Source organism: Ostrea edulis, chromosome 4 (genome assembly GCF_947568905.1).
Source record: "Ostrea edulis chromosome 4, xbOstEdul1.1, whole genome shotgun sequence".
Taxonomy (NCBI): domain Eukaryota; kingdom Metazoa; phylum Mollusca; class Bivalvia; order Ostreida; family Ostreidae; genus Ostrea; species Ostrea edulis.
Genome location: NC_079167.1, coordinates 54,783,565 through 54,797,583, shown reverse-complemented (window position 1 = coordinate 54,797,583; position 14,019 = coordinate 54,783,565). Strand labels below are relative to the sequence as shown.

General features: G+C 36.2%; 2 protein-coding genes across 2 annotated transcripts in view; one reads left to right on the top strand and one right to left on the bottom strand.

The window, feature by feature from the left end:
- LOC125669731 (zinc finger SWIM domain-containing protein 6-like) overlaps positions 1 to 8,633 on the top strand; it is a 42,628-nt gene extending 33,995 nt beyond the window's left edge. The window contains exons 17-20 of the mRNA XM_048904457.2: positions 4,246 to 4,441; positions 4,529 to 4,656; positions 4,760 to 4,845; positions 8,413 to 8,633. Of these exons, the coding sequence (XP_048760414.2) occupies positions 4,246 to 4,441; positions 4,529 to 4,656; positions 4,760 to 4,845; positions 8,413 to 8,477 (475 nt within the window). The 3' untranslated portion in view covers positions 8,478 to 8,633. The remainder of the gene's footprint in view (positions 1 to 4,245; positions 4,442 to 4,528; positions 4,657 to 4,759; positions 4,846 to 8,412) is intronic.
- A 264-nt stretch (positions 8,634 to 8,897) lies between these two features.
- The window catches only part of LOC125671194 (afadin- and alpha-actinin-binding protein-like), a 31,224-nt gene continuing 26,102 nt past the window's right edge, over positions 8,898 to 14,019 (bottom strand). The window contains exons 11-14 of the mRNA XM_048906720.2: positions 11,707 to 11,883; positions 10,722 to 10,821; positions 10,191 to 10,314; positions 8,898 to 9,906 (exon numbers count right to left, since the gene is read on the bottom strand). Coding sequence (XP_048762677.2) covers positions 9,705 to 9,906; positions 10,191 to 10,314; positions 10,722 to 10,821; positions 11,707 to 11,883 — 603 coding nt within the window. The 3' untranslated portion in view covers positions 8,898 to 9,704. The remainder of the gene's footprint in view (positions 9,907 to 10,190; positions 10,315 to 10,721; positions 10,822 to 11,706; positions 11,884 to 14,019) is intronic.

Here is a 14,019-nt window from a genome sequence, read left to right as displayed (position 1 = left end):
CATAATTAAAAGGGCAGGGTAAAAAAAATTTACATTAGAAAATATATATTTTGGGAAAAAAAAGATAAAGATATAATGTATTATAGAAAACATTTTAGACAAAGGAATTGTTATTTGTGCTATATCAAACAGTATTATCACATGTTTGAGAATTAAGTGCTCTTTTGAATTCTCTAATGATTTTAGTGCTTTTTTTTAAAAGATATGATTTAGTTGCCAATTGTGATAATAATCATGATTTATTTATTGTATGTAATCATATTTCTTTGTGTCATTTTGTGGAGCATGGATGTTTTAGTGCTTTTTGTTCTATTTATAGAACATAGTAGAATTGTCTAGTCCAAATGATTTAAGTATATAAACCTCTCAGTTAAAAAAGCTGGGCAGTGATTTGTCAAGATTTGACATGAAAAAAATTAATAAATGAATCTTAACTATAAATTGTTACTGATTTTGTTACATAGTATCAATTGTCATGGGACTTTGTCCAGTCCAGTTTGTGAGAAAAGCACTACTGGTGCATTTTAAAAATAAATATTATAGTTAGTATAAATATGCGTTAACTAAAGATATTTCCAAGTAGACAACAATTTGGAAACAATATCTTTCACATTAGTTTCAGCTCATTCATACTGGAATGAATGTAGGTATACCATCAACATGAGACTGTCCGATAAGTTCACTCGACATGAGACTGTCCGATAAGTTCACTCGACATGAGACTGTCCGATAAGTTCACTCGACATGAGACTGTCCGATAAGTTCACTCGAGAAATGGTATCAAAACGTTGAGCCAGTCAGAGTTGAGTACTATTGCGGAATAAAAGTGTTTATGCAGTTTTTTTTTACAAAAATATACAGTGTACATCTGGCTAATGATTTACAGTGTATAACCCTGTCCATTGTTTACAGCTATACCACATCGATTTATATGCCTGAACTATGTGCTGTACGGCCGTGCGCTACCATAGACACTTTTACCGTGATCTATGTCACGTGCTGTACGGCCGTGCGCTACCATAGACACTTTTACCGTGAACTATGTCACGTGCTGTACGTCCGTGCGCTACCATAGACACTTTTACCGTGAACTATGTCACATGTGCCGTACGGTCGTGCGGTACCATAGTCACTTACCGTGAACTATGTCACATGTGCCGTACGGCCGCGCGCTTCCATAGACACTTTTACCATGATCTATGTCACATGTGCCGTACGGCCGTGCGCTTCCATAGACACTTTTACCGTGAACTATGTCACATGTGCCGTACGGTCGTGCGCTACCATAGTCACTTACCGTGAACTATGTCACATGTGCCGTACGGCCGCGCGCTTCCATAGACACTTTTACCATGATCTATGTCACATGTGCCGTACGGTCGTGCGGTACCATAGTCACTTACCGTGAACTATGTCACATGTGCCGTACGGCCGCGCGCTTCCATAGACACTTTTACCATGATCTATGTCACATGTGCCGTACGGCCGTGCGCTTCCATAGACACTTTTACCGTGAACTATGTCACATGTGCCGTACGGCCGTGCGCTTCCATAGACACTTTTACCGTGAACTATGTCACATGTGCCGTACGGTCGTGCGCTACCATAGTCACTTACCGTGAACTATGTCACATGTGCCGTACGGCCGTGCTCTTCCATAGACACTTTTGCCGTGAACTATGTCACATGTGCCGTACGGCCGTGCGCTTCCATAGACACTTTTACCAAAGACAGTACAAGACTTAAGAAAGTAGCTATAAATCTGTTATTTTACAGACAGTACCAAAACAAAACAAAAATTCATGTGATTTACCAAATATATTCCTGCTAATACTTGAACACGGTTACCGATCAGTAAAACCTTCTGTTGTCGATCACCGTGACAGCGAAGGAACTGTCGATGTACGTGTTTCACGGGCGAGCGATGGCGTGTAAGATTCGATTGATCAGTGTGCATATGCAATTTATAATTCTTTTCGTCTTTCTCAGTCGCATGAATTGGGTACCCTGAAGCAACTTTAAAATCAATATATCTGTTTGCTCAAGCCATTCCTTACGTTTTCAATTTCTTTTGAGTGTATTTAAAACATGCATTACCTAGAGAGCATTTACATATTTTATCAGCATTGTTATATTAGTCATGATTTACACGAGTACCACTGCTAACCCTTGTGTGGGATATCTCGTGGATTGGAATTAAAATTTGTGAATTAAGTCGATGATTGGTTTTCGATGTGTACATTGTACTTTGGCATTGATTGTAATTCTTAGGAATCAGTAACCCGTGTCGTAACGTAGTCAAAGCCCCTTAACGCGTAATATGTTTTACATACACATGTGATAGACTTATCACACACAAATCGCTAATGTGCTAAATTCCAAAAACCAAGTTGATCTGACCGACTAAGTCCGTTGGTAGGGATTGTGGCCAAGTGAAAATTGTAATTCTCATAATATTTTTGGACATGTGAAAAGTTGCTCATAGACTTTAGGACGATTAACTAATTTGCGCCAAAATGTCCATGGACTTCAGGAAAAACACATATCGGCCTAACAGGCCGGACTCTAAATTTCGGTAAGATATATTTTTTTCTTCCTGTGAGACTTGTGACAAATAATGGAGATTTAACTTTCTTAAACCAAAATTATCAATGATACCAATGTATTGGGGGGGGGGGGGGGGTGGGGGGGGGGGGGGGTGGGGGGGGGGGGTACTTGTAATGAAAACTGTGAGTACTCGTGATCTGTAGTTTGTTACTATGGGTTAGTTTGATGGCAGGACTGTAATGTGTGTTGCGGATTGTTAAATCACTGTACGGTATCTAAGCGCAACTCCAGTGTTCAGAATACTTAAACAGAGACGGGTAATAAATCATTTAAAACCATACAAGGAATAAGAAGATAGTGATCGTGACATGCAAACGGCATAGACACGATGACAGGTGGTTCAGCCAATACAGCCCAGTTCAGACTACTCCATCTTGTACGTTTTCCACATAAGTGCTGTCTTACGCTTGTGTTTTGTTTGAAATTGCGGGAAGGGGGTGGGGTGGGGTGGGGTGGGAAGGGGGTTCTTTCAGGAATGCGGGGCGGGCGACATGGGACGGAGACGACCGCAAAATGCTCTCAGTCGCTTTTTTAGGTATCGCATATCAAAAGAAGTTTAGGCGATTACAATTTTTAATCGAATTAAAATCTAATGTTCAAGGTCTTTCCTCTTAAGAAATCGGGTTTGTCACGTACTTATTCCCTTCAATTTATTTTTAAAAGTGTTTCCTGCATTTGGTAACCAAATCCTCTTAACAAGGCACCCTGTTTACGTACACTATGTAGGTATATTGATCTGGGATTGGGTAAACCATTAAACTCTACGTTCATTGATCTGAAGGGGCCAATACTGAAATGCGTCATTAAGAGAAAGACAAATGACAATTAAAATTCCTTTAGATTGTATGAAGGCTCTGAGAACGTCTACACTGGTACAGTTCTATTGACTCCCCTCCCCCCTCCAAAGAAAAAACAAAACAAACAACGAAAATATATAATTTGACAAACACCTTTTTACCAAGTGCTCCGAGATATTTCTAGCGCCTCCATCTAAAACAATTATCCCTTAATTGGGACCTCTTCTCAAAATTTCCAAATCAGCCAGGTGATATATATATATATATATATTTGTACCGAGCTCCAAATATCAACTGAATTGAAAACAGGGGCGTTTTGGTCCGAACTCTGTGATACCATAAATATATACATATATAGTTATGGTATCACAGAGTTCGGACCCAAAACTGGTGTATCCCCTGTGGAATTGACGAGAGCAATAATTGAGTTGATGCAAGCATCAACTGAATTAATGAGAACAATTATTGAATTGATGCGCGCACCAAATCAATTGTTGTTTTCACCTGTTGAATTGGTGCACGCATCATATCAATTATTGTGCGCAATAATTAATTTGATGCGCGCAATAATTGATTTGATGCGCGCAACAAATCAATTATTGCTCACATCAATGGAAGTAATGCGTACGCTACTTCAATTATTGCGCGCAATAATTGAATTGATGCGCGGATCAATTCAATTGATGATAGCAGTCATTGATTTGATACACACACTAATTCAATTATTGCGCACAATGATTGAATTGATATCTCGAAAAGTGAAAAATAGTTTCAAATGTGTGAGTTTATGTTAATTTGGCGCCCTATACTGGTTTGATTCATGTAAATTCTCTTCTTGTAGGACGAGTTATGCATTGATGTCGCAGTGGATGAACCAGGTTGGGAATCGATCTAAGGGCCCCGTGGAAGGTTACGTCTCACAACCTAATTTCCCAGCCAAACACAGCGCGGGAAACGTGTATGGTAGACGATCCAGAATGGTGAATTCAGACGGTGCACCGAGTCCCTATAACCCAGACGCTGCCCAGTTGGCCGCGGTAAGACTGAGCTTCAGTTCATTGTTTGGTATCAACAGTTTAGAACTAGATGTACCCATCAGTAATCTGAATTTCAATGAATTTTAGATGGATGAATCTATTCCTCCGCACGCCCGTTACTCCACAAAGAATGGGTATGACGATTTCCACAAATCCTACCAACAAATCAGCCAGCAGTTCCCCAACACAAACTTCCCCGTGTTTGGTCCGCCAAAGTGAGCATCGAGTGTATCTATAGGTTTTTACCCTTTTCAACTTTTACATATTTGTAGTTTCTATTAAAACGGGTGCCATATTATGCATATTTCTTCCATATAGACTGCGACACGGCAGAGCAGGCGGGAGCTGGCGTCACGTGAGGGAAGTTCTGCAGGCAGGAGGACGACGCATTGTGTTTGTAGATGGTAGGTTTGATAACCAGGGTAAACGGTACTTTGTTACTAAATGTAAATCTGTTCGAAATTAAATAATCTTGTTAAATGAAGACGGTGCCATACATATTGGTCTAGTTATATAACCACTGCAGACCAGCACCGTAGAGAAAGAACCGTATATATTCATGTCTCTGCTGCGGACGTCCCCGGGAAACTAGGGGTTCTTAGTGCACCCATACTTGTACTCTTCCTCCCACAGAGAGTAGTGTGCCCAAGGAATTTCTGATATAGTTTTATCCCAACAGAGAATAGCATATCCAACTAATTTCAGATATACCTTAACTTCTACAAAGTTGAGTAATGAGTATACCCCAGATTTCTTATAAACTGTTTTCCTCATATATTTAGCGCATCCAACAAAGATATACTTTTTTCCTTACAGATTGTAGTGTACCCAAATAATTTCTGATATTCTATCCGCTTCAGAAAGAGTGTCATATTCAAAGCATTTATTGATATGCTGGAAGTAGCATTGGGATGTCCATATATATATTCTCCTCGCAGAGCAGCGTACTGAAATTAAGTCCTTTTCATAACCCTCACTCGGCCATTTAGTGGCCGGAGGCAAGGAAAAGGAGCGGTTATACAACACTTAAAATTTCATTGTTTTCTCTGGAATAAATCATTGAAGTTTCCCCTATGCAAACAATTGGATGAAAGGTGAAGATAACGAACAGTTAAGGACTACAAAATAGAGAGTTGGGCAAACACGGACTCCTGGATATACCCAATGATATTTATACATTTTTTACAAGGGTCCTGTGGCTTTCGAATTGGGGAAAATTGTCGACATTTCAGTCAAATTGGGAAACGTCAATTTTATCGTTAATAAGTTTTAAAATCATATCAAACATTATATTATCTTTATTTTACACATCTAATTTTCTTTAACCTAAAATTTTCATCTTTTCTATCCAAATCATCATTACCATAACTTTTTGTTAATTCTTATGTATATAATTCACATCGATGTTTACTTTATTCAAATACGTTTTCTTTTCATAATTTTATTATTGGGAAAAATGCAAGCTAAATTGGGAAAAATGGCAATTTTTAGGAGGGAAAAGGGCCAAAATTCGGACCCAAAATGGGCCTTAAAAAATCAGATACCAGAGGTGGGATCAGGTGTGTAGGAGGAGTAAGCATCCCCTGTCGACCGGTCACACCTGCCGTGAACCCTTTATCTTGATTAAGTAAACGGAGTAATCTGTAGTCCAAATCAGTGTGCCAAGAATGGCCTAACAATCGGTATGACACATGGCAGACAGCATTAGACCCAAAGGTAGGTTGTATTGGCAAACTAGATCATTACAACGCCCATAGCATTTGCGTAATGCTGATTTTAAACGAGACGGTTGAAACCCCTGTAATATCAACTTGTTTGTCAGTAGCCTGTCTCAATTTAAAAAACTGATCATATGTAGAACAATCAGTTGAGATATATAAACACCATAAGCTGGTAATGGAATATAGCTACATGAATAATATTAAATATGTATGGATATATATGGATGTAAAATTTTCACTTGTATATTCAAATGAATTACGTCAGTGGGCGGGGACTATGCATGGAATGTTATGTGTTTTGAATGTCGATTTGATAGTTTCATGTTTATTTCAAATATAGATAGTAGGAAGCACTGTCTAGTCTGTCCACTGTCCACGTGAGGCGATGAACAACAATGGAAAATGTGTTAATTTATACATATGGGCGAATACGCAAATTATCACCACTTCCATTAAAGTCGCCTCACATACCCAGCAAACTAAACAGCGATTCCTTAAATTGACACCTCGAATTTACGATATAGATTTGGTATATCGCACTATTGGTGAAAATACATGAGATATAGACTGAAATCCATTGAACATTGTATTGAAAAGTGTGCAATTCATTTACTTGTTGAGATAACTGATATTTATCAACTTACGCGTAGGTCAAGTTGCATATGAGGATAGCATAAAGATTGATGAAGTGCCCGGAGGTCATTTAATTAAACCGGACGCTCGACGAAGCCGACCCTTAAGTAGGAGTATGTCGCTGTCACAAAATCGAGACGGCAGGCCGGAGGGTAAGAAAAGCTAAGCTGGATCAGCCTCACTTTCAATATTCTCTCTTCACTTTTTCACCAGAGAAAAACAGACCAACCGAAAAGCAAATATTTGATCGGCGCGAGTGAGTTACTGTTATTTTCAGAAATTTTATTAAAAAAGCACATGCACCTTTTTACTATTAATAAAAAAACTAAAAACACCTGTGACTTCTTTGTCTCCCCAGTTCTTCCAGCAATAGAACAACCCGTCAACACGGACTAAGGGGTAAATGAGTCTTGTCTGTAACGATCTAACTCTATAGTAACAGTAGTTTGTTTACTCCTGCTGTGTATGAGTTTCTTTATTGCACAAAACGGGAAAGCAACTCAATGACTGCAGTGTTTGTATCAGTATATGTACTGATATTGACTGATAATTGTTTTTAATTCACCGCTGAACTAAATGCCACTGTACTTGCTCACAATTTATCTGATGCTCAGCTGTATTTGTGTTTTCTAGCCGCGCGAAAATTTTAAGCAAACCAGGCTAGTTGCAACTTCCTTGAGTAAGGTTACCATGTTCTCGTTGTATTGAGCAGCATAGTCACCAAAAAGGACCAAAACAAATGTGGCAAAACTCAATGGAGAATGTTACAATCAAAATAAAAATATTTCGCGTGTTTCAACATGCTCAGGTAATAGTCATTATCATCGAAAAGAAAATATGCAGCTGTGTTTGTACGAAATTCATCTGGAATTTTAGAAATGTCAGGAGACTGGTCAACACGACAGTTCATGGCACTAGCGTGCGCGGATCCAGACCTCAAGACCATTAACTGAGAATAGACTTGAGTTAAAATTTTGATTTAAAAAACTGCTTTTAATTTGTGTATGATTATTTCAATAGTTAAATCAAAATTTAGACTCGAGTGTATTCCAAGTTTATAGTCTTCAGCACCGATTTTCTTCCAGGGGTGTGTGCATCCTAATAATATGGTATTTATGATTGTAATTGCATATTAAAATATATATATTTTTAACAAATCCTGGTTAGGTGGGGGTTGAATCCAGACCTTTGGTCTCTAGATCCTCGCTTGCAGTGCATAGATCTGTCTTGGTCCTCTTTGGTACTCATGTGGATTGTTATGGACGGTACTTGACATTTGTAAAGGAAGTTGCACAGTTTGACAGTTGAAAGCACCAACTCCCAACATTCACCTAAACTCCTGATCATGACATTTTTTGAATAAATATATACTGTAATTTTGTGTACAACATCCAATTAACCATTTATATGTTGCATGAAGATTTTAATTTGCAGGTGTCCAACCCTGCTATAAATGTAATTAAAAAATATCAGATGAAATATAATACTGAAATTATCAATGTTAAAAATAAAAATCTTTACTGTAAAAGTCATCTTTATTTGCAATATTTGTTTTCATCATTAATTCAAAATCTTCAATATTTGCAGTTTTATTGAATATTTTTGAAAATTTTGCAGCAACAATATATGGACTTGAAAAGAAGAAAGCAATGGAACAGGGAAACTGGGCTGTGATTCGATAAACAGTATTACTTCGTTATCATAAAACTTTCATCATATGTTAGTTCTGACTACTTCCAATGACTCGACTACAACATTGTGCTATCAATATCAGTATTATCTTTTGTTTGTTTTGTAGATTTTTATTTATTATGAAATATAAATGAAACTGAATTTTATGGACTTCTTTTGTTGTCATTTATAACTGTAGTGGGAAAGGTTTTCCAACGTGTTATGCCTTGCTTGTCAAGTTTTTCTGTTGTTCATGCAAGTGGACACTGCACAACACGAATGTACAACCCCCCCCCCCCCCCCCCCCCTTCCGAGTTTTGCATAAAATGCATTTTTCTAAAGGACATACAACTACTTCTATTTTGTACTCTGACTGTTACATTCAGTACCATTCTGCAGCCACAAATGGCGATTTGAAATAATCTACAAGATTTGTTGAAAAGTAAACATTTTTTAATTTTTAAATCGTTCAGAAAAACAATCTGAAAAGTCATCAATGAATACAAGTAGACATGTTTAAAAATTCAAAATAACAAGGCACTATTTCACATACTGCAATATGGAATGTATTTTAGGTGGTAGAAGTCCCCAATGAGATATGATATGCCATTTGGTAGGTTACATAAAAATTGATATGTATGAAAAACTGAACACATGATTCTCCTCACAAACTCATGATTCACCTCGTAAACACTGCATTTTTCATAAAAATACAAAGATAAGCAGAAAGTTTATAAAATCTCCATCATGTTAAAAAAATTGTACATAGTTTTGTATAAAGTGGAATAGAAACGGCACAAACAACAATATATAAATAGGCATTTTACATTCAATTTACAGAGTCAGCCATGCTGCTGGCATCAACTTTAACTTGATATGACCATTAACATAAACAAACCCCCCCCCCCCCCCCCCCATTTAGGGACAATTTTTTTCCTAATCATTTCCTTTTTAGAATAGAACCATAAATGATTTCATTATAATTACATTTCAAAAGATGCAGTTAGTCTGTATACAATGTACATTATTTGATATGTAATTTTTTATATAAAGCAGCATCTCAATGCATGTAATTGCAATTTTAAACCTCCTTTGTATGCAAAAATATTTCTTATGATGTACTCCACCAGCAAGGAAATGGAAAATATATACCCTGCACAATTACGATGATGTAAACAATGTAGCACATTTCAAGCAACAATATCACGACCCCAGCCTACAAAGGCCACAATTTTCTGCTAGACACCCAGGTCCTCATTACTTCCAGTACTGGAACGCCGCTGAAACAGACTTCTCCTGGCCAAGCTAGACTCGTTATCAGAGAATGCAGAAAAGTCATGGTTGGTGAAGTCTGTTGTCGTGTTGTTGTTGTTGAGGTACTCCGAGCTGAGGGATCGCTTTAATTCGCTGTTCTCTTCTGATGAGCTGTTTTTGTGCTGTCTGTACAGAAAGGGGGAAAATTTAAATCACTCCAGAGTAAGACACCCATTCTACATTCAGAAAATGCAAATCCCATTCCAGTTCCAAATTCAGTATAAATATTTAAATAGTGTGTACTACTTTATAAATGTGAATATTCAATATTGTATTTCTAATTATGTTGTATCCCTATTAAGGGCTAGTGGTTTACACATGTTGTGAAGAAATTCATTTTCATTAAAACAAAAAATATTTCTGGTTTAATTAATAAACCAACTTGTGTAGCTGCCATTGAGTACACTTACAGAAACTGTTCCTTTGGTGTGATTCCCAAGAATCGTAAGAGTTCAACAGTGGAGGGAGTCTTCGGCTGTCCTGAGGGAGCAGGTGAAAACTGGGGAGTGGATGGAAGGAGGCGGACGGAATCGACTAAAATAATCAAAACAATCATCTTGACGACCTATCATTTCACGACACACTTAACCTGACCAGTATATTCATTTCACAACACACTTAACCTGACCAGTGTATTCATCTACAAGCAGTAAATATAATCAATAGATAATTGATTCATGACTCTTTAGTTTGGATTTTATTCCTAGCTTTAAATATTTCATATCTGAATACAGCCAGGCTACTAATAGTTTCAATAGTTTACCTCTACCGATCTACACCTAAAATCTCACAGTGCAGTTTTTTCACACATTAGATTTCCATAACCTCCAAAAGTCATTATTTCTATAACTGTGGTATGATTACAGAAATTTCTTGTTTTTCAATAATTTACTAGACAAGCCTAACTATGAGGTGTAGACTGTAGGAGATCTGAAGCTTACCTTTATGAGGTGTGGACTTGTCTCTAGGAGATCTGAAGGGAGAAATCTGCAGAAATTGAGTCTTCAATATGGCAGTTTTCTCTTCGTCTAGGGCCCTTTTCTGAAAAAGAAAAGTTTAACTGTGTAGCAAATACAATCATGCACATATAGCCAAATCTGATCAACAATACAACATCAGCTGTAGTGAAGGAAAAGTGTTGGGGTACAGACTGCATCTAACTATGTACCCACAAAGCAGTACTGTTTAAGTATTAAGAGAAGGTTTTGTCCTATTGCATTGAAAAATGATTTTAAATTTGTCTGGGACTATCTTGCTACTTTACAGTTACATAACTTGTTAAATTACCCCAATTTCCTGGTGTACAATAACATGATTTACTCAATGAATATCTTTTTTCTTATGCAAGATTTTTTCACAGCTTAGATTAGTCAACTTGTGCATGTCTCGAGTGAGTATTAGATTAACTGAAAAAGTAAATCTTTTTTAAATGTATGCTTCATTTTACAATAAAGTATCACATATCAGATTGATTAAATAATTGTACTAATTCAATGTTTGTAGGTGGAAAGAAAAAAAATACTTGTACATTATTGAATATTGATGAGATTGAAACTCAAAAAAAAAAAAAAAATTAAATTAAATTAAATTAAAAAAGAATAAAATCTAGTTATGCAGATTACCCAAATATTTATAGTTTGATAATGAAAAAAGTGGATGAAAATTTCTATTGAATGTATATCCCATAATGAAATTCATTAAAATGGATTGGTATTGGGTCAGACTCGACATCTCTTAAATAAAAGTCAGGGGTAGGAATCTACATTAGATATGCTGCTATTACAACATGACTGGTAATCTTTTAATCAAACTCCGAGACACAATGGCTATTTCATAGTATCATTTAATTACAGTGCTCAGTTATCATCTGCTATCTATCCTATAAATCATTACTATGCTTATTTCTACACTGTACTATATACCTACCTCTTTGCCCAGTTTAATGGTTGCCTCTGTTAACTGTTTTCTTTCCTCTATAAAGTTGATTTTCTCTTCACGAAATAATTTCTGATGCTCAGATAGACTTTCTTTTTCCTGTACAAGCTTGGAGTCATCCAGAAACAGCTCTCCTGACTGTTGGTGTTTCTGTGTTTGAATGGCATTCTGCAAACAAAAAACTGCAATATACACCAGTAATGAAGAATCGGAATCAAACACACTTTATTACACCCTCATGTGATGTCATAAGATTTCGCAAAATCAAACATTAAATCTTTCAAAAGTCTAAGATATATATGAATAGATATGTTCCAAAATATTGAATCTAAGGGCAATAACTCTGTTTTCATCGATTTCTTTTAAGTCCATTATGTGATAGACTTTTCATTATTCACACACAATTTGTATTTTTTGTAAAGAAATAGTTTCATGAAATTGTAATAAATACTATGTATTGTTATAACCAGTTTTGGGGGGGGAGGAGAGGAGAGATTTTGATCATGCTGTTTAAGGAGAAATTTCAAAGAAAGGTCTATCACAAGGATGACATCCACTAAATATCAACATATCAAAATATTCAAAGTTCAGACATCCTTTTGGTTTCTAATTTCATTTCTCTGATACATATCAAGCTGAAACTTGCCATGTAGCTTCTTTGTGGATCACTCTAGATCATGTTGCAATTTTGATCAAGTTCGACCTCTCTTGCAGGAGTTTTGCCCCTTCATTTAAAAATTAATGTTATAGGGAGGGTACATAATTTGTCAGACTAACTCCTCCCAAATTTTCAAGTGAGGACCTTCTTGTTTAACAGAGTGTTTGTATGGGTATTGAAGATGTGCATGTGGCAAGGATTTTGATTTTCTTCAATTTTTAAGAAATTACAGGTTGTTGAACTTGGTCCGTTTTAAGGAAATATTATATTAGATAAAGGACATGGTTTGTCTTTTTAACTCCTCTCAAAGATTTGAAGCTAGGGCCTCTGAAAATAACTTGAAGATCTGCATAGTGCAAGGATTTTGATTCCCAACAATTTTTAATTTTCTTGATGTTTTAAATATTTACAGGTTGTTGAACTTGGGTCGAATTTGGGGAAATAGTTTAAATACAGATCTCTTGGTTTGTCTATCTACCTCCTGTCACAGTTTTTAAGCAAGGACCTTTTATTCATATAATGAAAAGAAAGTATGTCACAGTCTGATGATGGCTGATACTACCTAAAGCAAAGTTCTATAAATCATGGCTTCTATAAAATTTTAAACTTTGTCTATTGATTAAATTCTCAAGAACTAGTATTGTGATTTGTATTACAGATTATCACTTATTGTGGTGTGTACTACAGATGTATCATGTATTGTGTGTACTACAGATGTATCATGTATTGTGTGTGTATTACAGATGTATCATGTATTGTGTGTACTACAGATGTATCACGTATTGTGGTGTGTATTACAGATGTATCATGTATTGTGTGTATTACAGATGTATCATGTATTGTGTGTATTACAGATGTATCATGTATTGTGTGTGTATTACAGATGTATCATGTATTGTGGTGTGTATTACAGATGTATCATGTATTGTGTGTACTACAGATGTATCATGTATTGTGGTGTGTATTACAGATGTATCATGTATTGTGGTGTGTATTACAGATTATCACTTATTGTGGTTTGTACTACAGATGTATCATGTATTGTGTGTACTACAGATGTATCATGTATTGTGTGTGTATTACAGATGTATCATGTACTGTGTGTGTATTACAGATGTATCATGTATTGTGTGTACTACAGATGTATCATGTATTGTGGTGTGTATTACAGATGTATCATGTATTGTGTGTATTACAGATGTATCATGTATTGTGTGTATTACAGATGTATCATGTATTGTGTGTGTATTACAGATGTATCATGTATTGTGGTGTGTATTACAGATGTATCATGTATTGTGTGTACTACAGATGTATCATGTATTGTGGTGTGTATTACAGATGTATCATGTATTGTGTGTATTACAGATTATCACTTATTGTGGTTTGTACTACAGATGTATCATGTATTGTGTGTACTACAGATGTATCATGTATTGTGTGTGTATTACAGATGTATCATGTATTGTGGTGTGTATTACAGATGTATCATGTATTGTGTGTACTACAGATGTATCATGTATTGTGTGTATTACAGATGTATCATGTATTGTGGTGTGTATTACAGATGTATCATGTATTGTGTGTACTACAGATGTATCATGTATTGTGTGTACTACAGATATATCATGTATTGTGGTGTGTAT